At 38.9% G+C, this 25,683-nt stretch overlaps 1 protein-coding gene across 1 annotated transcript in view; it reads left to right on the top strand.

The window, feature by feature from the left end:
- Positions 1–25,683, top strand: part of CCDC192 (coiled-coil domain containing 192) — a 211,154-nt gene that overhangs the window by 35,256 nt on the left and 150,215 nt on the right. Inside the window, exon 3 of the mRNA XM_054589870.1 lies at positions 4,184–4,291. Coding sequence (XP_054445845.1) covers positions 4,184–4,291 — 108 coding nt within the window. The remainder of the gene's footprint in view (positions 1–4,183; positions 4,292–25,683) is intronic.

Here is a 25,683-nt window from a genome sequence, read left to right as displayed (position 1 = left end):
TTTAAGGATGAAAAAGTGAGGCCTCAAAAGTAAAGCCTGAAAGTCACATAGCTCAAGTCAAATAGTCAGTGATGCCCAGAAATGTGGCCTGCCAGATTACAGAGTTCTCATTAGCCAGTGCTCATCCTCCTGTGGCTATCTCCTTCACAGTCACATTGATGGGCACTTTCTAGAAACTTCTTTCCACTGAGCTTTGACAATAGCTGTACTCAATAGTTTGTTCAAGTTTTGAACTAGAACATATCGTATTAGGTGATTCCTGAGGCAACCTCGAGCACAGAGGATACTGTTTTCACGAGAATGGATTGAAATCAGGAAAACTGAGTTTTTAAATGGTTGCCTAAATAGAAATGGAAAATTTAGCCTAAGAAACTATTGCAAAAGTTAAGTAAAAAAAGGCATGAGAGTGATGAAATGTCTACTCTAAAACAAATTCTCATCACCAAAGAGGGGGGCAAGGATGACAAAGCTGCCCAGGGTCAAGGGCTGAGCTCTGGGGAACGACTTCAGCCTGTGTGAGAAATACGAACAGGTTGTAGAAGGGTAAAGAATTTTAGAGCCTTCAGGGCCTGTGAAAGAGCAATAGGCAGCAGTAGTAAACAGACAACTCATCAAGCAGGAAACTTGACCATTGAAAAATGTGTGGAAAACATGTTTTATGTAGCAAAACACCACTGCATTACTGAGCAGGGTCTGCTGCTGGAACCCTGGGCATCTGAAACTTCAGATTGCTAGAAACATTTAATTGTATTAAACTGGCCTGTGTCAAAAGGCTCTTCTGTAAAGGTGAAGTTTTCTATAACCACATCTTTATTTAGCAATCTTGCTTTGAAACAAATGCACATACTTAACATATTAACTTTGTTCTGACTGCATGCTTGGCTGAATTTCCCAAAGCTGTTGTTTGATCATTTGCTGTTACAAAGTGTCTCCACGGGGAATTTCTTTTACCAGAATTTGAAAGTAAGCTAGAAAGTTTTAATAGTAAATGACTCTCTTTAAAGGAGTTAGTATAATAGAATTATTAACAACATTAAATGTTGTTAGTAATTGCACTTCATCTGTCGAAGCAGTTACCTGCTTTACCTCATTTAATCCTCATAACAGCCCTGCCATTATCACTCAGCTCCACGGTCATCTCCTTGCTCTCTGCTGCGCTACCTTGCACCAGGCTCTAAGGCTCAAAGGCTCTAAGAATTTCTCTAAGCAGAATTTCTGTAAGGCTCCAATCCCATCAGTGTCCCAGGCTGGATGCATGGAAAATATTGCTCAAAGAAGTCACTGTCATAGCATCATTGCTCCTTCTGGTGCAGCCACCCTTTTTACTGCTGAGCCTTTAAGGAAGCAACAACTATTTTTCGAGCTCCTAGTGAATGTTCAGTGCAGTCCTGTCTGATCTGTATACACAGGGGCCTTTATAAGTGTTGTACATGGATTCAGAGGTGGGTGGAGGATTTGGATCCATCCGATACCAGTCCAAAAGGGTGGAAGAGGGTTGTATTCCTGAGAAAGAAGAGCAAGGTCATTGTAAGATGAAGAAATGCTGACCTAAAAGTGAGAAAGGGGATTTGATGTTGGGAGATAAACACACAATGCAGTAAACATGATTTATTTACAGAATTGTGCACTTGAAACCTATACAATTTTATTAACCAATGTCACTCCAATAAATTTAACTTAAAAAGTAAAAAAGGGGACAATGAGAAGAGATTTACTTGGGTTAGAGAAAGCAAGAAAAATTAAATTAGAAAAAAAGGAGATTTTCCTCCAGATTCCCAAATGAGGAAGCTCTGTGGCCAAAAGATAACCTACTCTTACAGTTTTGTATAAGATTTGTCAATTTGGAGACTGTTGCTTTCATACACATACATAACAGTTTACTGCATTTATCATAATAAAAGAATTTATTGAATTCTTTACTCTGTAGTATTTTTTTAGTTTGATCATCCTGATTACCTTACATGTACCTGGATTTCCACCTTGATATTTAGGAATAAAATTTTAGGACAAAGAGTAGAAATTAAAAAACTGAAATTTCCATTGAATTGCTGGAATTTACTGTTTGAAAATCCACAATACAGGTTAAAACCCCAAACACCTGTATATATCATATATTTTCAACATGAAATACCATATAACTGACTTTTTATGAGTATAATTCACTCATCAATTACTTTAACTGTCAAGGTAGATTCATGTTCATAAGAAACAAATTGCTTCATGGAGGGTGTGTCCACATGCGCGCGAATCAGAAGGAACTTAATGGTGTAAGTCTCGCCCTTCTGCTCCTCTGCCATTGCTTCCTGCAAAACTGGGCCAATCACCACACCTAACTTTTTATTAAGGATCCATGAAACCATCCTCTACGTCTGAAATTCCTAACCCCATGTGGTTCCTTATTTCTGAAATTATTCTCACTTACACTTTTATTCCTTTGTTTGGCTAATGAGAGTTGCCCCCTGTTAAAAAGTACTTGTGTTTGTATAAGCCATTTCACCTCAGTGAAGATACATTTATGGCTCTTGCCATTACGGGAATGGAGAAACAACAGGGTAAGTCCGGAGAGGAGAGTGATGGCTTGCGGTTGGGATAATAAGGACAGGCTGCATTTTCACAGTTTGCTCAGGACTCTGTTCTATAGCACGTGACTATTTCTTAAATCTACCTGTACAAAAAAATCCTATGTTATTTAATAGCGGTCTTCACTCAAGCCTGTTTCATTTGGCTTTATATGCAATGGTTTGTCTTACAGGGAATCGTTGTCTTTGGCTGGGCAAATTTGGGATGTTTGGAGACAAAAGATCTAGAGAAACCGATTAGCTCTTTCTTGGTCCTCTCACAAGAATTTTTAAAACTCCCTCTTAAGATACAACATTATACAAGAAGATTCTTCCTGGAAACAGCAGCCTGCATTAGGGATTCCCAATCTTTTTGGACTAGTTTGGCCTCTTGACAATGTCCCCTTCCTGCATAAAACGTTTGCAGCACGAACGATCTGTCAGTGTAAATACACAAGAACTCTGTTTTGAGGCTCATTGTGGGTTTTTTAGATTTTTTTGAACTGATTCTTAAAATTATTGGGATCACCATGGCGTGTGGAGGATCCTTGGTTCATCCCACGTGTCAGCATATTCTAACCCAAGATGTTCATGCCCCAAAGCCAGCTTTGGGGGGAGATAATGCAGCCACTTGTGACCTAGTAGCCAGGCTGTTTTGGAGCCATAGCAACATTTCTTTGCCCCTCTCCCGTGAGTTTCATTTACATCAGAGGCCTATGGCAGAGCCTTAAGGGTCAGAGTACTGTATGAACAATTATAAGAACTTAATGAATGCTTTATTTTTATGGCTGATTCTATTTACCAGCAGATGGCTCTATTGTATAACCAGGAAATGCACATGTATAAAACTGGTGGGCTCTTAAGCCAAAGGTGGGGGAAAAAAAAACAAAGCAGCAGGTTTTCCTTTTTAACTTTCCATAGTGCTGCGTAATTTTAATGAATTGTCTCAATAACCAAAGGGTAGTCAGGAAGCACTCCAGTCTTAGTAGGGCCTGTGGCTGATATCTCTGTGCCAATTTTGCACTCTTCCGCTTTTAGATGAGAAAAAGTAACTTTTGAACAATTTTGAAAGGCAAAGTCTACATATCTGCTGATTTGAGTCATATTATCTGTGCTCTGGGGAAGGGTGATCTGGTTCTGAACCTTGTCGTATCTTTGTTTTAATGGAACTTGTGATAAGAAAGTGACAGAGGAAACAAGAGTGTTTCTGAATTCAGATGACTGTTCCTCAAGATAGGTGAATGTTAAAAATGTAGGCATTCTTGGTGACATCTTTTGTTAGGAATGTGAAATTTTGGTCTTACCCTCCTGAAGGAAAGTTCTCTTTGTAAAAAGAATAAAAGTTGCAGACTGACCAAATTCCAACATGGGTAATTTTATTCTAACATTTTAAAGCTATTCATTGTCATAATTTAATATGCAATTTTACCCTTCCTTTAGAACCTTTAGAATGTTAAATAAGACTATTGTTTTTGTAATGTTTCATTGTTTTATTACTATGTTGAAGAAGAAAAAGAGATGATATATGTGCATTTATTCAGCCTATCCTTAGTCCATAAAGTTGTTTGAAATGTGCTCAGAACATTATCCATGTCAAAAAGTGATACTTGATTATTATTTTAAAGAATGAGTCTCTGGAAACTGGACAGATGACGTTTACTTTGGCACGTCTTGAGGCCTTGGAGATCTGCCTGAAGGAAGCGGAAGAAAAGGCTAAAGTCTTATCGGAGCAGGTAATACCTGTCATTGGTACTGGAAAGATATGTTCCTCAGCGTTCATATTGCAAGTATAAATCTAAATACATGTTTTAACCTCTGAGATTATTCACACACGCTCACACATGCATGCACCCTCATGCACATGTGCACACACAGTATTTCATTCATTTTAGATATAACTAAAATCGCTTTCATCTGTATGAACCTTTTCAGTCTTTACAACTCCTTTTACATTTATATTTTGATTTTCATTCACCACAGCCCATGAGTTAGGCAAGCCATCATTAGGCAAGTGGTTTTCCTGAATAAGTGAAGCATATTTACATTATAAACAGATAAGCCCAAAGGTAAAATACAACCTGTAGGAACAACAGAGAAGTAATTTTCTCAGGTTATTTGAGGAAAAAGATTTTCCAAATATTGGCTTCCCTCTTGGCCTTTAGAGACTTAAAGAAACAAAGGAAGCCCTAGGTGGGCCTTGGCCCACACTGCTCAGCCCGATGCTGCAGAGGTGATCTGCCTACACAGCAGGTCTCCTATTTCAGAGACAGTGAGTGTGGGTATCAGTGAAGCTCAGTGCAGGGGCTGGACCATTTCCCAGTGGGATTATGCTTTGCAAACAGCTGAGTGTGTAGTGCAAATCCCACTCTTACTGTTGCTTTTTTGCCCTGCGCTGGGGCATTTGGCCCCAGAGAACAAAGCTGCCTAGAGTCTGGGTCCTCCGCCAGTGTCCACTGCTCACTCTTGGTGACAGTGGAGAAAAACGGACATCAGGAACCATGAAGTATTATAAACCTCTATTGATTTATCATGGATTGGAACATTTCGATAATATATTTTTAGAAACTTTTGAAAAACAGTTTTGAGGTGTTTTTTCATAACAAAGGTCTGCCCAGCAAAATTTGGTTGCATTCAAATTCTATAAGAATTTTTGGGGAACCCTGGCTGGTATGGCTCAGTGGATTGAGCACCAGCCTGTAGACCAAAAGGCTGCCAGTTCAATTCCCCATTCAGGGCCCATGCCTTGGTCACAGGCCACGTCCCCATTTGTGGGTGTGTGAGAGACAATCGATTGATGTTTCTTTTGCACATTGATGCTTCTTGCCCCTCTTTCTCCCTCCTTTCCCCTCTCTCTAAAAATAAATAAAATATTTTTTAAAAAGAATTTTTTGTAGAAACTGGAGGGAGGGGGAGATGCTTATGTTATGAGAAAAAGAAGTATAATTAACATGTAACTCACACAAAAATGGCCTCTATTTCTCAACTTACCAAAAGAATGCATGTCTTGCTTTGGATTGTGTTTATTGTTTACTGACTAAATGTGATTGATGCAAGGGGTCTCAGGGGACTTACAGCATTTAATGAGAAGGTGTTGCTTTAGGCCCAGAGACCATTTGGGAGAGTTTCTACATTTGCAGCACACAATAACCCTGGCTTACGCACTGGTATTTTCTCTAAGACAAATAAAAACAAGCCTTAAACTGTGGAAAAATTATGAATTATGAACATTATAATGATGAACATGAGGCACCATTTCGAAGAAAAAAAATTAAGACTTTCATGGCCTCCAAACCTGGCAGAAATTTTGAATGACCAGCTAAAGGAGGGACACCTGTGGATATTAGTTTTTGCACTAAGATATATGTTTATTTTGTAATTGAATGACTTTTAATTATTTCTCATTTGAATCATTAAAATACAATTCACTCATAAATATACTCATTCTTTTTTGGTCTTTATAAAATGTTTATCCAATACAAACAGTTCCTAATATTTAAGATACTTAACTCAATGATCCCTTTATGTAACATCAAACAATTAGATCCATTTTTTTCAGTGTTTAGAAGATTAAATATATGAAATGGAAACTGGATTTTATTCAACTTCTTTATACCTACCATAAATAAGATGCTAGTTAGGTGTTTTGGGAAGAAAGATATACACGCGGGGCTTCTCTGCCCAAGTAGTTCGTAATCAAAACAATCATTGAAAGATGTAAAGAGTAAAAATAGGTGTTTGTGTGGCTCCCAGATAAACTGCATCGTATCATTAAGTTGCAGAATTTGAGTGTGTTATTTTCCTGATGTATTGTCCTTGGAGTTGCCAATTTTGCATAACCAACTGAATTCAATTGAAAGTTGGCAATGGTTTGAGGAAAAGGTGAGCATAGTGTGTCATAAAACTATATGGCATAGGGCAGGCATTTTCAGTATTACATTTTTAATTAATTAAAAGTAAGTAATTCACTAAGTTTGGCTGTCTCCACTGTTTCTGTTGAAATGGGTTAATCAAACATGAACACTGTTTCCAGAGGATTTAATCCTAAAATGTTTGCTTTCTCCAGTGTTTCAGTTTGGTCTTATTCTTAAAAAGATAAAAACGGTTAAGAACATTCCACTCCCCCTCACCCCCTTTTTAAAATTCAGTAGATGCTTTAAACATGGGATGACAGAAGGCTAATGAAAAGTAAGGGGAGCAACTGACATTTCTTAAGGTTAAGTATGAGAACATTTCAAAATAAAAAACCTGTCTCAAACAATCAAACGTTTGTCCACTGGGTGCCACTGTCTTCCTTACCAGGCTATGCCACTAGAGGTTGCAGGAAGAAAAATTGTTTTTAGTTCTTAAGACAATGACGTGTGTGTGTGTGTGTGTGTGTGTGTGTGTGTGTGTGTGTGTGAGAGAGAGAGAGAGAGAGAGAGAGAGAGAGAGAGAGAAATGAATAGTTTTGGCTGTATACATGTAGACATCTTAAGGTTTCTTTTAAACATCACGATTTGTCACAAGGATGGTGAGAATGCTAGCTGGCTTTCACTGGTAATCAGAATTGTTTTGTCAGCCCTGTGGCTGGGCAAGGGCCAGATGGGCTAGAAATTGGCCTGGTGGGCTAGAAATTGATGGGTAGGGAGGGCAGAGAACATGCAAAGGACAAAGATTTGTGCTTTAACTAAGGAGTAGAAGCTCATGGTATTGTCAACCAGGGATTCTACCTTTGAGAAACAGATAATCTCATTGTTAGCTAAATTTTTACCTCTTGGCTTTGCCTGTTAGAGAAGGACATAAAATTAACTCAGAATTAAAAGTATAGATGCTTAGGGTTTCATCTACAGTAAGCATCTGTTGATCCTGGGCCTCAGTTTACTTAAACTAAACCTTTCTAAGGTTCCTTTCAGCAAGGACTCTGTTGCTTCACTATGAGGAGAAAGAAAGAAAGAAGAAAGAAAGAAGGAAGGAAGGAAGGAAGGAAGGAAAGAAAGAAAAGAAAGAAACAGAAATAGTGAGAAAATAAGGAGATTGTGTCCATTTTGTCTGTGAGGTCACATAATAAACAGAATTCTTGTTGACTTCCCTCTAGCTAACCATTATTCTTCATTTCTCTGCACTCATGTCACCATTGTCAAAAAAAATAAATATGAGATCAGGACAATTTTCAATTGAGACATAATCTGGGCTATAGGACATAAGTTTGTGGCAATTTAGTTAGACAGAGTAAGAAAAGGGCATAAGACCCCAACTCTCATTCTGGGTTACAATGGTAAATGACTCAAAATGTTATCAAGTTTTGCTAAAGAAAATACTTGATTATAGTTTCTATAGTTTAAAATCAGGGGGAGGGAACACCTGGAAATGGTGTAGTAGATAAAAAACTAGAAGCAGGGATAGGAAAGAAGGAATAGGGTTAATTCAAAAGAACATAAGCACCCCTGTGTTCACTGCAGCATGATTCACAATAGCCAAGATTTGGAAGTAGCCCATGTCCATCAGCAGATGAGTGGATAGAAAAAGCTGTGGGACATTTACACAATGGAACACTACTTGGCCATAAAAAAGAAGAAAATTTCCCCCTTTGTGACAGCATGGATGGACCTGGAGGACATTATGCTGAGTGAAATAAACCAGTTAGAGAAAGACAAATGCCATTATGATTTCACTCATATGTGGAATCTAATGAACAAACCAAACTAACACGCAAAGTAGAGACAAATGCATGGGTAGAAAGCCAGCTGACAACATGGGGGTTGGCACTGGGGGAGGAGGAGAGGGAGTGAGCCAAAAATTAGAGGGCAGTAAACAGTGTGGTAATTGCCTGGCCAGGACGGGGGTGCGGTGCGGGGATGGTGGGTAGAGGTGGAAGAGGGTACAGGGGAATCAATGGGGATGGGAAATAATAAAATAAAATATAAATTTAAAAAAGAAGGGAAAAAAAAGAATAGTGTTAAGGAATAGAGGGAAAGAAGAGTTAAAAAGGTTTCTGCAGAAACTCATAAAAGCAGGTTTTGCGTGTGTTCTGGCTTTTATCACCAGTACGTGCAGGAGGGACAAGGAAAGAAGCTCAGGGGGCTGCCTTTTGACCATACACAAGCACTCAGGTCCTGCAGCTTTTGTGCTGAGATGCCACAGCTTTTTATGCTAAGAAAGTGTCAGGAAAACCTACAGTTTCACAATGGAGCACAGATGCAGAGACACCCCAGTGCAGAGGATGCAGCAGCCCATTTCCTGAGATGCTTCCTCTGGCAAAAAACATTGGCCCAGTGTCTCATTCATCAGCAGCTTCTGGTTCTCAGCTCTCAGCAGCAGACCCAGGAGAGCTCAGGCTTTGTTTCTGCTCCATTCATTGCTTGTACACCTTGGGCGATTCACTTACTTTCTCTGAGTCACAGCTGTCTGATCTAGAAGAGGGTAAACGTACTGGTTCCATAGGGCTGTTGTGAGCATGAAATAAGTCTGTCTGGCTCTTAGTAGGTTCTCAGTACATGTACATTTATCTTCACTCCTGCTAGTGGTCACAATAGAACTGGGTGAGTCTCTGTGTCATGGACTAGTGTGTGTGTGTATGTATGTGTGTCTGTAAGAAATTTATTTCTTTTTTTTTCCATTAACGTCTCTCCAAGTGTTTGAAAGCTACCCAAACATAACAGCAGCTCCTCTCCAGCACTCACAATCTTACAGTCATTCAACCAGGAAAAGCCACGCTCTGCACCCCAGCTTTCTTGTCCATGTTTGGCTTTTTCACCATGCACTTTACTCCTCTTTGTCAGCTTTTCACTTGGTAAAGGGACTTTGGTATCTAACTTTGTTTTTCCTTTCTGCATCATCTCTTTGGTCTCCAGTTTGTTTTTGCCCATTCTCTGATTTTGCTGAGACCGGGAGCTGAATGGGCAGTGTGTGTATCTGGTCATTTAGGGTTTTCTTAAGGAAGCTAGAGAATAGGGGTGTCTGTGTTCATTCTCCCACCAAGGGTGGGAATCCAGCAACAACTATGAAGTTAGAATTAGCTTCAGGCATCTTATAGATACTATATCCAGCACAATAGTAGCTTCATACTAAGTGAGTCCTGACGCTAGCTGGGAAAGAGATGTCATGATTTAATGCAAAGCTAGGAGGTAGGAAGTTTGTCAGGGAACTTGACCTTTATTTTCTAACCATTGGGGTTTGTTTTTTTTTTCTGGTAGAAATGAGACAAGACAGAGCAAGGGGACCTTTTATGGCCTTTTGAACCATAAAAATAATTTTGTTCTTTTGTTTCATAAAGAGATTTATTGGTGATTCTCAAAATGCAGAGACATTTCAATCGAGACAACTATGATAGTTTTATTTCCCAATTTTTGGGGAAAACATATCTGATTATTTTTCTTACTTCTTTGTAATAGCTTATATGTCAGGTAGGTATTATTTTTTCTTTACCTGGTGAGAGGCACATTGCTGAAGATAAAAAATAAAACTTGTAACAGGACCTTCCTGCATCCTTGCTCTGTAGTGAACTGGACCAGTTATGTAACATTCAAAGAAGATTCTTTTTCCTTCCTCCCCCAACCCCGGGAATCTCCCTGCCTAAGGTTCTTCTCCATTTTAAAGACTAACGGAACCAATAATGGAGAGAAATAGTGAAAGAGGAGGTGTAGTGAAGGGGTGTCTAAGCTTGGATCCTATAGGAATGCATGTCTGGTACCAGAGACCTGCATGCACTGCAAATGGTAAATAATGAATGAAGGAACTAACATGATGCACCTACAGTGTTCCAGGTACTGTTCTTAGATTTATATAAGAGAGCCAGGAGGTGCACTATTATTATAACCCCATGAAGAAAAGAAGACTCAAAAACATTAAGTCATTTGCCCAAGCTCATGCTGTTAATAAATGGTGAAGCTGAATAGTTAGTATTTTTAAAATTCAATGTCCCTGTTAAGAACATGTGGTCATAGGCCAAAGCCATTTAAAAGATATCTTCTACCCAAGCAGCACTAAACAAGAAGCACTCACCTTGGTTCCCAAACTGGAACCTGGAGGGCTTGTTAGACTGGGCTCTATTCCCAAAGTTTTTGATTCAGGAGATCTGGGCTGGGGTCAAGACTGTTCATCTCTAACAAGTTCTCACTCTCAGTGAAGCTAAGTTCCAGCCCTAACGCAAGGCCTACAGGCTTCACCCTTGCCCTGTGCCCCGACACGCACAGGAACTGATTGAATTAGTTAGGGTTAGTCTTGGTTGGGTACATAAAACAAACAACCCAAATAAGAATGGCCTAAACAAGTAGATCTTTGTTTTTCATTGGTATAAAGCCAGCTTAGACACAGGCAGCCCAGAAGAGGCATGGTAGCCCTGCAATCCTCAAACACCTGGATATTCGCAGACATGGCTTCCATCCCCAAGGTCCAAGATGCAGCTGTGGCTGAAGCCACTCCAGGCCCATTTCAGGTGGTGTGAAGAAGGAAAAGGCCAGTGCAAAATAGGGGTAGGCAGCTGCCAGCTGAGCAGCTCCTTTAAAGACTTTTCTCAAAAACTCAACACATTTTTATATATCCCTGATCACTGCCATTTGCATGGGAACTAAAAATTGTGGATATTTACCTGGGCACATTGCCATTCCAAGAGTATGGGAATCCTTTTATTGTTCAGGGGAAAATGGATATTAGATTGGCAAACTGCAATCTCTGCCTGGCTCATTCAACCCCTTAACCATGCTGTTGCACATAGGGCTTTGTCTTGGTTATTTTAATGTTCTTTTGAAAGTGGATATCCAGTTTTGCCAGAATCATTCATTGAAGAGACAGTTCTTTTCCCATGGACGTATAACTGTATAGACTCTCAATTCTATTCCATTTCTCTATAACTGTGTGATTTTGATGAGGTACTGTTGATTGGTACCCCTAGAAAATTTTTGAGCTGGAACAGATTCATCCTCCCAGTTCAGGATCACAGTGAACCTCTCCTACTTATGCATTGCTGGGGTTTGGGTAAATCATCTAACTGACCCTTTACTTTTAACACTCAGTATACCAAGCAAATACAAAGACAGAAGACTAGTACGCTTGTTTGGCTTTAATAACCAAGTTACTCATTTTATATCTAAGGCTTTAAAATAAACTCCCATAATTTGCCTCTCAGTGTTATTCTATATTTTCTTTAAGTTTAGGAATAGAAAGACTATAGACCTCTAGCAAATTTTTAGACATCCGAATATATGTATAAGTGGCTAAAAGTGATTGGATACATTTGATTTGAGATTACCCCCTAAAAATGTGCTGGTTCTTTTTCATTGTTTAAACGCAACAGTGAATCTGTTGATGTTGAGTTTATTTGAAATAAGTAATGTGCTCTTGGTAGGAGTATTCATTTCTGCAAATGCTCAGAAGTTATGCTTGATATGCCAATCTGAAATCATGAGTTTTTATGAATGAGTTTTTGTTTTCCAATCCATTTGGAAGTCTACTTTAATTCCACAAAATCACAAGCTGTTTGTTTTCCCTGGAATGGGTTTCCTTATCACCATAAAAGGTAGCTATTGGGGATTTTGTTAAACAATTTAATTCTGGTTAATTTTACAGTGGAAGAGTTCCTTTTTAAAACAAACACACACACAGCCACCTATCTAAGCAGATGTTAATCTTTGCCCCCTTAACTAGATTGGTAGGCATCAATTGGGAGCCTCAGAGAATGTGAGGGAAAAAATACAAGCTGGTGAAGAGATATGTTGTTTTGAATAGAGTCAGGCACAATGATAAATGGGCTACTGTTGTTATTGTTGTTATAGGCGGGATGTGGGGATGTGTGGACGGCAGGCCTGTTACATAACTGAAGATTTCCTTTTGCTTGTAAATGTCAAGATCAAAAGTCAGCTTTAAATAGCTGACTGGGTGCTAATAAATGTAACTTTCTTGTCTAAAAAAAAGCAAAAGGCCTCCTTGTCCCTTATGAATCATGGCAATACTGATAAGAGCAGGTGCGTTTTCATAAGTTTTTCTCAAAGAAGGCAACCTTACTTTCACTTTGCTTAATCTCTACAAGGAAGTTAGTCAATTAGTTATATCTTTTGGTTTAATTATTCATATAATCATTCAGTAAATATCTACTGAGCCTACACTGTGAGCTAAACATTCTGCTCTGTTAGTTCATGTATTTCTAAAGGCCTTGGAAAACTGTATCCCTATTTTGCAAGTGAAGAAAGGTCTTTTGTGGGATTGCCACCCTCTTGTCTGCTCTTTCTATACATCTTCCCTTATGACCTGCCTTTAAGCCACACAATCTGTTAAGAACCAAGTCTTCATCATTAGTCTGATCTTCTTCCTGACCCCATACCTGAACATCCGCCTGCCTACTGAATATTTCCACCAAAATTCTCAAAGTCAATTTACATAATCAAACAAATCCAACAAATTTCTTCTTCAATTACATGCTACTTACTCCTTCAAATTTGAGTTTGATGTCCTTCCTATGTGCTCTCATAATTCCTCTTCCACTTTCTCTCCCCCACCAAATATAATTGTCTATTTGTATCTTCTTCTGCACCATATGCCCCATAGAAGAAATTCAGACAGTGACATCCCTGATGGTTCAAATCAAGTTAGAATTTGCCCACTCATCTCTCTGATGCCAAAGCTCATGCCCTTTCCATCATATCAGTTGGAGGAAATCTAATGAGAGCCACTACAGGATTGGGTAAAAGCTAGAAATAAATTTTTCTTCTTCCCATTTTTCAGTCCACAGGATTTCAAAGCAAAAATATTGGATGGCCTTGTGTTTTGTGTATGAAGAGCTCCTTTATTAGCCTCAGGAAGAGTTTAATGTTTACTTTTGGGGTTGTATAAGTGTAAGTCTCTCACCCTTATTGAATAGATAGATAGTGACCTCACAGTCCCTGATACCCTTGAGGGGATATTCGAAGTTGGAAATATTTGCATAATAATACTAACAGGTTATTGGCCTTTTTCACTATTAACTCTTTCACAAGTTGACAGAGAAGTTTTCCAGATGCCACATGAAATATTGAACACAGAGTAGGTATGAGACTCCTCTATATTAAGCCAGACATTAAGGAGATCTGAGTAGAAAAGGAGACCCCCCGAAAAAAACTCAAGGGTAGCAGAATGTATTTCCCCCAAGTCAGAGTGGAAAGTGAACTCTGAGTCCTACCAGCAAGGGAAGCCTATGCCCTGTTCCAAGAACCTTCTCCAAGAGTGTGCTGAACTTAGAGTGACTGGCTGTATCACCTGAATGGGTCTAGGCCCCCTTGTAACCATTGGCGTCAAATTCTCAGACTCTGACATTATTGCTTTTTGACTTTTATATCCAAGCACTTGACTTCTACATCAAAGCCAATGATTAACTGCCTCAACTTTTCCCCATGTTTCCTTTCTCTCTGACATTCTTATATACCAATAAGGCCCAAAGAATTTTTTTGGAGATTAAAGGAATCTTGAGACTTTCTATGCATAGGCCCTAACATTATATTTCAATTACCGGCATGCCTTGCTTTATTGTGCTTTGCTTTATTGCACTTTATAGATATTACATTTTTTACAAATTGAAGGTTTGTAGCAACCCTACATCAATTAAGTCTATTGGAGCCATTTTTCTAAAAACATTTGCTCACTCTGTCTCTGTGTTACATTTTGCTAATTCTTATACTATGTCAAGTTTTTTTAATTATTATATTAATTATGGTGATCTATGACCAGTGATTTTTTACATCACTACTGTAATTGTTTTGGGGTGGGATGCCACAAATCCTGCCCATACAAGACAGAAAACTTGTTTATAAATGTTGTGTATGTTCTGACTGTTCTACCAGCTGACCATACACCCATCTCACTTCCTCTCCTCTGGCTTTCTTTTGCCCTGAGACACACCAGTATTAAAATTAGGCCAGTTAGTAGCCTTACAATGGCCTCTAAGTGTTCAAGTGAAAGGAAGAGGTGCATGTCTCACTTTAAAGCCGAAGCTGGAAATGATTAACTCAGTGAGGAAAGCATGGCCAAAGCTGAGAAAGGCCAAAAGGTAGACCTCCTATGCTGAATGGTTAGCCAACATGTGAATGCCAAGCAAAAGTTCTTGAAGGAAATGGTAAAAAGTGGTACTCCAATGAGGACACAAATGATAAGAAAGTGAAACAGCCTCATTGTTATAGGAATAATGTTTTAGTGGTCTGAGTAGAAGATTAAACCAGCTACAGCATTCCCTTAAACCAAAGCATAATCCAGAGCAAGGCTTTAACTCTCTTCAACTCTAGTAAGGCTGAGAGAGGCAAGGAAGCAGCATAAGAAAATTTGAAGCTAGCAGAGTTTGGTTCATAAGGTTTAAGGAGAGAAGCCATCTTCATAACACAGAAGTGAAAGATGAAGCAGCACGTACTTCTGATGTAGAAGCTGCAGCAAGTTATCTGGAAGAACTAGCTAAGATAACGAAGGTGGCTACAATAAACAACAGATTTTCAATGTAGACTGATCAGCCATATATAGGAAGAAGATGCCACCTAGGACTTTCACAGCTAGAGACCAGGAATCAATACTTGGCTTCAAATCTTCAAAGAAAAGGCTGACTCTCTTGTTAAAGGATAATACAGCAAGGGTCTTAAAGTTGAAGCCAATGCTCATTTGTCATTCCAAATATCCTGGGGCCCTTAAAGATTATGTTAAATCTACTCTGCCTATTTTCTGTAAATGGAACAACAAAGCCTGAATGACAGCACATCAGTTTACAACATGGTTTACTGAGTATTTTAAGCCCATTTTGAGATGTATGGCTTAGAAAAAAATTTCTTTCAAAATATTATTGCTCATTGATGATGCACCTGTTCACCCAAGAGTTCTGATGGAGATGTACAATGAGATTAGAGTTGTTTTCGTGTCTGCTGACATAACATTTATTCTGCAACTCATGAATCAGAAATAGTTTTGACTTTCAAGTCTTATTATTTAAAAACTCCATTCCATAGGGTTATCGTTACTATAGACAGTGATTCCTCTAGTGGATCCAAGTAAATTGAAAACCTGGAAATAAGTCACCATTTTAGATGCCATTAAGAACATTCATGGTTCACAGGAAGAGATCAAAACATCAACATTACCAGAAGTTTGGAAGAAGTTGATTCCAACCCTCATGGATGACTTTGAGGGATTCTCCACTCTGGAGAAACAACTTCAGTAGAGAAATAACTGCAGATGTCATAGAATCAGAAAGAGAGCCAGAATTACAAGTAGAATCTGGAGATGTGACTAAATTGCTGCAATTTTATGATAAAACTTGAACCAGTTTGGAGATGCTTCTTATGGATGAGCAATGAAAATGGTTTCTTGAGGTGAATGAAAATGCTATGAAGATTATTGAAATGGCAGCAAAGGATTGAGAAAATTACATAAACTTAGTTGACAAAGCAGTGGTAGAGTATTGTAAGGATTGACTCTAATTTTGAAAGAAGTTTTACTGTGGATAAAATGCTATCAAATAACATTACATGCTATAAAGAAATCATTTGTGAACGAAAGAGTTGATCAAAATAGCAAACTTCATTGTCGCCTTATTTTAAGAAATTGCCGTAACCACCCAACCTTCAGCAGCCATCAATACTCTGTCAAGATTGAGACCAGACCCTCCACCAATGAAAAGATTACAGCTCACAGAAGGTTCAGATGATGATGCATTTTTTAGCAATAATGTATTTTTAAATTAACCTATGTACCTTGTTTTATAGACATAATGCTATTGCACATTTAATGGAGTAAAATATAGTATAAACATAATATTTATATGCACTGGGAAATCAAAAAATTTGTGTGACTCACATTATTGCGCTTTTCACTTTTTGAAGTGGTTGGGAACAAAAACTGCAATATCTCTGAGGTATGTCTGTATTTATCGACCTTTTGGTAAATATTGCTCTCTGCTTTTACTCAGAGCTTCAATATTCCTTCATTACTTAGAGGTTTCTTCCCTTCCAAATTTGGTCCGAATTGTGGGTTGAATTCTGTCCTCTCCATATTCAAATGTTGAAGTTGTAACTCCCAGTATTTCAGAACATGTCTTTATCTGGAAATAGAGTTGTTGCAGATGTAATTCATTTAGATGAGGACATATTACAGTAAGATGGGTTCCTAATACAATAGGGCTGGTATCCCTTATGAAAGTTGGAAATTTGGAGACAGGAAAACAGGAAGAAAGGCATGTAAAGAGGAAGGCAGAGACCAGGGTCATGCCCCCACAAGCCAAGGAACACCAGATTCCCATAAAATCACCCATAGCTACAGTGGAGACACAGCCCTCAGAATAGACCAACCGGACTGACACCTTGATGTTGGTCTTCTAGTCTCCAGAGCTGTGAAGCAATACATTTATGTTGTTTATGCCACCCAGTTTGTGGCGCTCTTCTACAGCGGCCCTAGCAAACTAATACAGGGGATAACTGTGCTTCCAAATTATAGGCCTTTGGAGTTCTAGTTTAAGATGTGTGTAAACCTAGAAATGACTACAAATAACTTTTTAAAAGCAGAAATATTAATAAATATAAAAGTTTGCCCTACCTAGGAGTGGGGTAGGATGAAGAATTTGTTTCTTGTTTTTAGCTGTAAAACTGATATAAGACCAAACCATTTCTGTGAATTAAGTGTACCTTCCGAGCCAGAGGTTTCTATCCATTCCACAGACAGAATGGGTAATTCTTAAAGTATTTGACTCTGTTTTTATTGCCAAGGAATTTCATACTTGGTAGCATGAGTCTAAGTCAGCTTGTGAAGCATTTAGCACAAGGGAAGACTTCGTTTTTAAATGAAGTCACTCCTCTCTCTGTAACATGAGCTCCATAAGGTTTTGCCAGCTCTGCTTTTGAGTGCTTTCTGACTGACACAGGAATTTACTCTTCCGTATTAAGTGTTGTGTGAATGTGTGTGGGTTTGGAGGAGAAGATCTAGGAGTACAGACAATGAAAGGAGATGAACATGAAAATTTATATTACTTAATGGGGAGGTTTTAACACTTGTACTCTGTGATGAATTGGATGAAGGGTTGAGGGGAGAAGAAGTTTTAGAGATTTGTGGCTTATACATATGGATGGGTAGTTCCATCACCAATGCATATGAAAAGGGGTTACTCTCCAAAATTTATAAAAACTTACAAAACTCAACACCAAGAAAACAAACAACCCAATTAAAAGTAGGCAAAGGACCTGAATAAACACTTCTCCAAAGAGGACATATAGATGGCCTATGAAAAGATGGTCAATGTCAGTAATCTCCAGAGAAATGCAAATTAAAGCCACAATGAGATATCATCTCACAACTGTCAGAATAGCTCTCAGATTTTGATAAATAGAGGATTGGAACAATAGCAAAATCTAGCCAATGAAATTGAGAATCAGGAGAAAAAATCCAGAGAATCATGCCTTGGAAGAAGAAATAGAGTGTTTCAAGAGGCATGGAATACTCAAATGTATAATACTTTACTAAGAGGAGGTTTACTAGTAGGAGATTGAATAAAATGACCAGAAATTTATCCATTTCATTTGGTAAAATGAGGATTATAGGTAACTTTGACAAGATCAGTTTCAATAGAGTAGTGGAGGACAGAGCCAACTGAAGAGAGGTTAGGAGAGAAATATAATTCAGGCCAGCTCTCCTCCCAGCCACTAGAAATTTTTTTTTTTCTGTGGAGAGAGAGAGAGAGAGAGAGAGAGAGAGAAATAATGCTAGTGTGAGAGAGTTCTGAGAATCAAATTTGAGACTCAGAATCATCTGTGCTTCTACTTCCTAGTTAAGTGACCCAGTTACTTCTCTCTTTAATCTAAGCTGATATGCATTGTGTTTCTGTAACATAACAGAAATGGTCCTGACAAATAGCAGAATACCCAAAACTTGAATTTAGGACAATCTCCGCCAAACAAATGTCCTTGTACCTGTTTCTTGATAATGGCTGAAGAAGAAAAAGACAAAGAATGCTCCCAGAGGTCAGAAATAGGATCTACTAGGCCAGAAATCTCTAGTCACTGACTGCCTGGATGGGCTTCATTACCTCTGACTAGTAGAATGTGGTGTTTGTGATGGCGCACAACAAATGTTGTCTCCTCTTGTCCCTTTTTCTAAAAGGAAATTATAATTTGATTGTCCTGTTTTTACTATATTTTAGACATATTAGGGAGATACACTTTAATTTAGTCTTTAGGTGCCATATCATGATGACACTCATCTGGATTTGAGTCAGGGAGGATTGCACATAGTTTGGAGATCTGAATGTAAAGCTAGATGCAATAACTGGTTATGACTTTGAGTGTCTCATTTTGGGAGGGTGTGGGTGCATTTTTGGATTAATGTAAAGTAGATGTGCCATATTATGCAAGAGTAGTTTTGAATACACTTAAGAACTTAAGGATGGAATTGTGCTGAACACCCAGAGAGTAATATTTAATTGGCCTCTGTTTTTATATCTACCTTTTCTGGAGAATTTCCCTTCGTGGTTTCAGTCTTGTAATAATTCTGTGGCTGTCAACCACGGTATTTCTGGCTAGAGAGAATGATCTTTGAGCATATGATACAGGTCCAGTCAATATGATATTCCATTTTCCTGACCATAAATATTGACCCAGAAGGTCATATGAACAGGGATGGGCCAAGTAGAGTCCTTTTCAATTTGTTACTGGAGGGCAAATTATCTGACAATTGAGATCATGACCCTGGAAGGCTATATAGGTAACATTTTCCACTGTGTGAAGAAAGTTTTTCTGCACTGGGAAATAATGAGTTCAACATATAAGAGCAGAACCAACACATAGAGTTAAAAAGAGACAGACCACTATTACTTGAAATAAAACAAATGTAGAGGCCTATTTCACACGTTATACAAAAAATATTCAGGTGAGTTAAAAATCAATATGTGAAATCTAAGGAGTTTTAAGAGAAAATACAAAATAATATTTTTCTTACCCTGAAGTAAAATATTCAAACCCAGAAGCTATAAAGTAAAATACTGATAATATGACTATATTAAACATTTAAGACTATATAGTAATATACATATTAAAAAAGTTAAAAGACAAGTAATACAATAGGAAAGTATTTGTAACACATCTAAAGAAGGATTAATAGGGTTTTTTTTTTCGTTAGGGAAAATATTCTACAAACATTTAATCAACAAATGGATAAAGAATACCAAAAAGTCATTTAAAGTTTTTTAAAAATAATAGAACTAGGTAAGAAATATACAAAAACAGGTTTAGTTTCAACAAATAATAAAGTAACAATTAAAATAACACATCAATTAGAGTGCAGGCGCGCACACTTGCCCCGAGTGACCGGCGAGGGTTGGCGAGCGTGTGTGTGACCCGCGCGGGCTGGCGAACGCTTGCACCAGCTGGCAAGGCCTCCCACAGATTGGCACCGATATGGCCTGCAAGGGAGTGCAAAGAGCAGCAAGGGCAGGCGTAAATTGACCCGCCTGCCTGCGATTGCGGAGCGGCCCACAAAATTAGTAGAGCTGCCCAGAGTCCCTGGAGGAGAGACCAGAGACAGGATTAACCAGAGAGTCCTGGAGCTGACTTCCTCCCATTTCCGTAGTCCCCATTTGGCGAGGGCAAGCAACGCACCCAAAGAGCCAAAAGCAGGGAAAATACACAATAGAAGACCCTAAACTGACCAGCGCTGCGGAGCTCGCTGGCCAGGGGGGCCAGATGAGTACGCGAGGTTGCGAATAAGCCCCCTGGTCTGGGGCAAGCACATGCGAGACCAGGCAGGTGGGGGATCCTGCCGCACTGGGAGCGCGCTCAAGGAGCCAGGGTGAGAGTGCAGAGAGATCCCCAAAAATAGCCCAGCCCTGACCGAAGGGATAACAGAGCAGCTCCAAGCAGGAGTCAGACACAGACATTAGACTCCTGGAAGGCTCAAACAAACAACCCAAGGTCCTATAGGGTCAACAACTGACATCATCAGAGGCAGGCCCAGAAAGAAAAGTAAAGGACAAAAATACTTAACAGACTCTCACAAAAATGGGAAGAAAAAGAAGTTCCCCCCAAATGAGAGGAAAAGGGGGCTCCCCACAGAGAGAGCTAAATGAAATAGAGGCAAGGGAACTATCAGATACTGAATTCAAAACAATGGTTCTAAGGAAGCTCAATGAGCTCAGCCACCTCAAAGATAACTATGAGAAACTGCAGAGAAACTATCAAGATCTTACAACAAACTATATCAACCTGGAAAAGGACATAGAAACTATCAAGAAGACACAAGAGGATATGAAGAATACCATTTCTGAATTGAAGAACACAGTAGAAGGAATCCAAAGCAGGCTGTAGAAGGAATCCAAAGCAGGCTGGATGAAGCCGAGGATCGAATCAGTGAGATGGAGGATAAGGTAGAAAGAAGCTCCCAGAAAGAACAAGAAATGGAAAAACGACTCAAAAAGAATGAAGAGACATTTAGGGAAATGCAGGACAACCTGAAATGCAATGATATCCATATAATAGCGATACCAGAAGGAGAAGAAGAGGAGCAAGGGATAGAGAACCTCCTCAAAAAAGTAATGATGGAAAATTTCCCTAATTTGAGGAGAGAAAGACTCTCATGGATCCAGGAGACACAGAGGACCCCACTCAAGAGGGACTCAGAGAGGTCCACTCCAAGACACATCATCATTAAAATGGCAAATGTCAAAGACAAAGAGAGAATCCTCAAGGCAGCAAGGGAGAAGGAGAAAGTAACATACAAGGGGGCCCCGATACGCCTAGGAGCTGACTTCTCAACAGAAACACTACAAGCCAAAAGGGAATGGCAACAAATATTCCAAGCCATGAAAAGCAAGGGCCTACAGCCAAGGCTGCTCTACCCAGCTAGGCTCTCCATTAAAATAGAAGGGGAAATACGGAGTTTCCCAGACAAGAGAAGACTAAAAGAATACATCTCTACCAAACCAGCACTCCAAGATATGCTAAGGGGACTGGTTTAAGCAGATGAAGGAAAAGAATGAGACAGAGAGGAACACAGGTAAAAAGAGAAAAGATGAGTAAGTTTCTATCAGTAATATCTCTCAATGTGAATGGACTAAATGCCCCAATCAAAAGACACAGGGTAGCTGAATGAATAAGAAAACATGACCCACACATATGCTGCCTACAAGAGACCCACCTCAGAGCAAGAGACCTACACAGATTGAAAGTAAAGGGGTGGAAAAAAATATTCCAAGCAAATGGGCATGAGAAAAAGGCCGGGGTTGCCATACTTGTATCAGACAAAGTAGATTTCAAAACAAAGGCCATAAAAAGAGACCCAGAGGGGCACTTTATAATACTTACATGAAGAATCTATCAAGAAGACATCAACATTGTAAACTTATATGCTCCCAATATAGGAGTCCCCAAGTTTATAAGGAAATTGTTGGATGACTTCAAAAAAGATATAGACAGCAACACACTGATAGTAGGGGATTTCAACACCCCACTGTCAAAAATGGACAGATCTTCCAAACAAAACATTAATAAACATATTGTGGCACTGAATGACACACCGAATCAAAGAAACTTAACTGACATATATAGAACCTTACATCCCAAAGAAGAAAAATACACATTCTTTTCAAATGCTCATGGCAGTTTTTCAAAGATAGACCACATGATAGGACACAAAGCAAACCTCAGCAAATTCAGGAAAATTGAAATAATACCAAACTTTTTCTCAGACCACAAGGGCTTGAAACTGGAAATCAACCTCAAAGAGAATCTTCAAAAACTTGCAAACTCATGGAGACTGAACAGTAGACTATTAAACAATGAATGGGTCAATAATGAGATAAGAGAAGAAATCAAAAAATTTCTGGAAACAAATGAAAATGAACAGACAACAGTCCAAAACCTATGGGACACAGCAAAGGTGGTCCTGAGAGGGAAGTTCATAGCAATACAGGCTTACCTAAAAAAGATAGAAACATTTCAAATAAAAGATCTAACACTACAACTTCAAGAACTGGAGAAACAACAACAAATACATCCCAGAGCAAGTAGAAGGAAGGAAATAGTCAAGATTAGAGCAGAACTGAATGACATAGAGACAAAAAGAACAATTCAGAAGATCAACCAATCCAGAAGCTGGTTCTTTGAAAAGATTAATAAAATTGACAAGCCTTTAAGCAGACTCATCAAGAAAAAAAGGGAGAGGCGCCAAATTAATAATATCAGAAATGAAAGAGGAGAAATAACAACTGATACCACAGAAATACAAAGGATCGTCAGACACTACTATCAACAACTATACGCCAAGAAATTTGAAAATCTTGATGAAATGGACAAATTTCTAGAAAAGTATAATCTTCCAACACTGAAGGAGGAAGAAACAGAAAGCTTGAACAGACAGATAACAGCTGGGGAAATGGAAGCAGTCATCAAGAAACTCCCAGCACACAAAAGCCCAGGGCCAGACGGTTTCATAGGAGAATTTTACAAAACATTTAAGGAAGAGCTAACCCCTGTCCTTCTCAGACTATTCCAAAAAATCCAAGAGGAGGGAAGACTCCCAGGCTCCTTCTATGAGGCCAGCATCACCCTGATCCCAAAACCAGATAAAGACCCTACAAAGAAAGAAAACTACAGGCCAATTTTGCTGATGAACATAGATGCTAAAATCCTCAACAAAATATTGGCAAACCGCATCCAGCAATACATTCAAAAGATTATCCACCATGATCAAGTGGGATTCATCCCAGGCATGCAGGGATGGTTCAATATACGCAAATCAGTAAACATGATACATCACATAAATAAAAGAAAAGACAAAAACCACATGATCATCTCGATAGATGCAGAAAAAGCATTCGATAAGGTACAGCACCCATTTATGATCAAAACACTCAGCAAAATGCGAATAAATGGGGCATTCCTCAACATAATAAAGGCCGTATATGAAAAATCTACAGTCAATATCATACTCAACAGGCAAAAACTGAAAGCTTTCCCACTAAGATCGGGAACACGACAAGGATGTCCACTCTCACCGCTTCTTTTCAGCATCGTATTGGAAGTCCTAGCCACAGCGGTCAGACAAGAGAAAGAGATAAAAGGCATCCAAATAGGAAAGGAGGAAGTAAAGCTATCATTGTTTGCAGATGACATGATAGTGTACATAGAGAACCCTGTAGACTCTACTAAAAAACTCCTCAACCTAATAAGTGAATTTGGCAAAACAGCAGGATACAAAGTCAACATTCAGAAATCAAAGGCATTTTTGTACACCAGCAATGCAATAGAAGAAGAAGAAATCAGAAAAAAAAATACCATTCGATATAGCAAGAAGAAAAATAAAGTACCTAGGCATAAATGTAACCAAAGACGTAAAAGACCTGTATGCAGAAAACTGTACAACATTGAAAAAAGAAATTAAGGAAGACACAAATAAATGGAAGCATATACCGTGCTCATGGATTGGAAGAATTAATATCATCAAAATGTCCATACTACCCAAAACAATTTATAGATTCAATGCAATCCTTATTAAGATACCAATGACGTATTTCACAGAAAGAGAACAGACATTTCAAAAATTTATATGGAACCATAAATGACCCTGAATAGCCTCAGCAATTTTGAGAAAGAAACACAAAGTAGGAGGGATCACAATACTGGATATCAAACTATATGACAAAGTCACTATACTCAAAACAATCTGGTACTGGCACAAGAACAGACCCATAGACAAGTGGAACAGAATAGAAAGCCCAGAAATAATCCCAGGTCTATATGGGCATCTCATATTTGACAAAGGGGGCAGAAGCATAAAATGGAACAATAATAGCCTCTTCAACAAATGGTGTTGGGAGAGTTGGACGGCTACATGCAAAAAATTGAAATTGGATCATCAGCTGACACCATACACAAAAATAAATGTAGATGGATAAAAGACTTCAATATAAGTTGCAACACCATCAAAGTCCTAGAGGAGAACATTGTCAGGAAACACTCAGCTATCCCATGCAGCAATTTTTTCACTGATATGTCTCCTAAAGCAGGGGACACAAAGGAAAGAATAAACAAGTGGGACCTCATCAAAATAAGAAGCTTCTGCATGGCAAAAGAAAACATCAGCAAAATGAAAAGGGAGCCAACCCTATGGGAAAATATACTCGCTAATGATACATCAGATAGAGGTTTGATCTCCAAAATATATAAAGAACTCACATGACTCCACTCCAAGAAGACAAATGATCCGATCAAAAAATGGGCAAAGGACCTGGGCAGACACTTTTCCAAGGAGGAGATACAGAGGGCCCAGAGGCATTTGAAAGGATGCTCAGTATCACTAGCCATCAGAGAAATGCAGATCAAAACCACCATGAGGTACCACCACCTCACACTGGTCAGAATGACCATCATAAACAGATCAACAAACAACAGGTGCTGGCGAGGCTGTGGAGAAAAGGGAACCCTAGTCCACTGTTGGTGGGAATGCAGACTGGTGCAGCCACTGTGGAAAGCAGTGTGGAATTTCCTCAAAAAGCTGAAAATGGAACTGCCTTTTGATCCAGTGATTCCCCTGCTGGGACTATACCCTAAGAACACCAAAACACCAATACAAAAGAACCTATGCACCCCAATGTTCATAGCAGCACAATTTACAATAGCCAAGTGTTGGAAGCAACCTAAATGCCCATCAGTAGATGATTGTATCAAAAAGTGATGGTACATATACACAATGGAATACTATGCAGCAGAAAGAAAAAAAGAACTACTAAACGTCGCAACAGCATGGATGGAACTGGAGAGCATTATGCTAAGCAAAATAAGCCAGGGGGTGAAAGACAAATACTATATGATCTCACCTATAAGCGGAACCTAACCAACAATACAAAGATGCGAGGAAAATAAGACCAGCAACACTGAAAGGAAAAGAAATCAACAGAGACAAAAGGGAAGGAGTGGGGGGGGGGGGGGCGGGGAAAAGGAAGGGAAGTGGAAAGTCAAGGAACATATAGCAAGGACTCATGGACAAAACCAAAGGGGAAGAGCTGAGGGAGGGAAGGAGGGAGGGGGCAAAGAAAAGTGGTGGGGGGGAGGCAGAGAGAAATGTATTTGAAAAAATAAATTAAAATAAAATTTTAAAAAAATAAATAAATTTTAAACTATTTTTCAGACAGCATGGTCAATTCATTTAGCATATGCATACTCTACTT

This window comes from Pteronotus mesoamericanus, unplaced genomic scaffold (genome assembly GCF_021234165.1).
Source record: "Pteronotus mesoamericanus isolate MK-2021 breed Mesoamerican mustached bat unplaced genomic scaffold, CSHL_Meso_final scaffold_167, whole genome shotgun sequence".
NCBI lineage: Eukaryota > Metazoa > Chordata > Mammalia > Chiroptera > Mormoopidae > Pteronotus > Pteronotus mesoamericanus.
The sequence above is the reverse complement of the archived record's forward strand: the minus strand, read 5'-3'. Positions and strand labels throughout refer to the sequence as shown.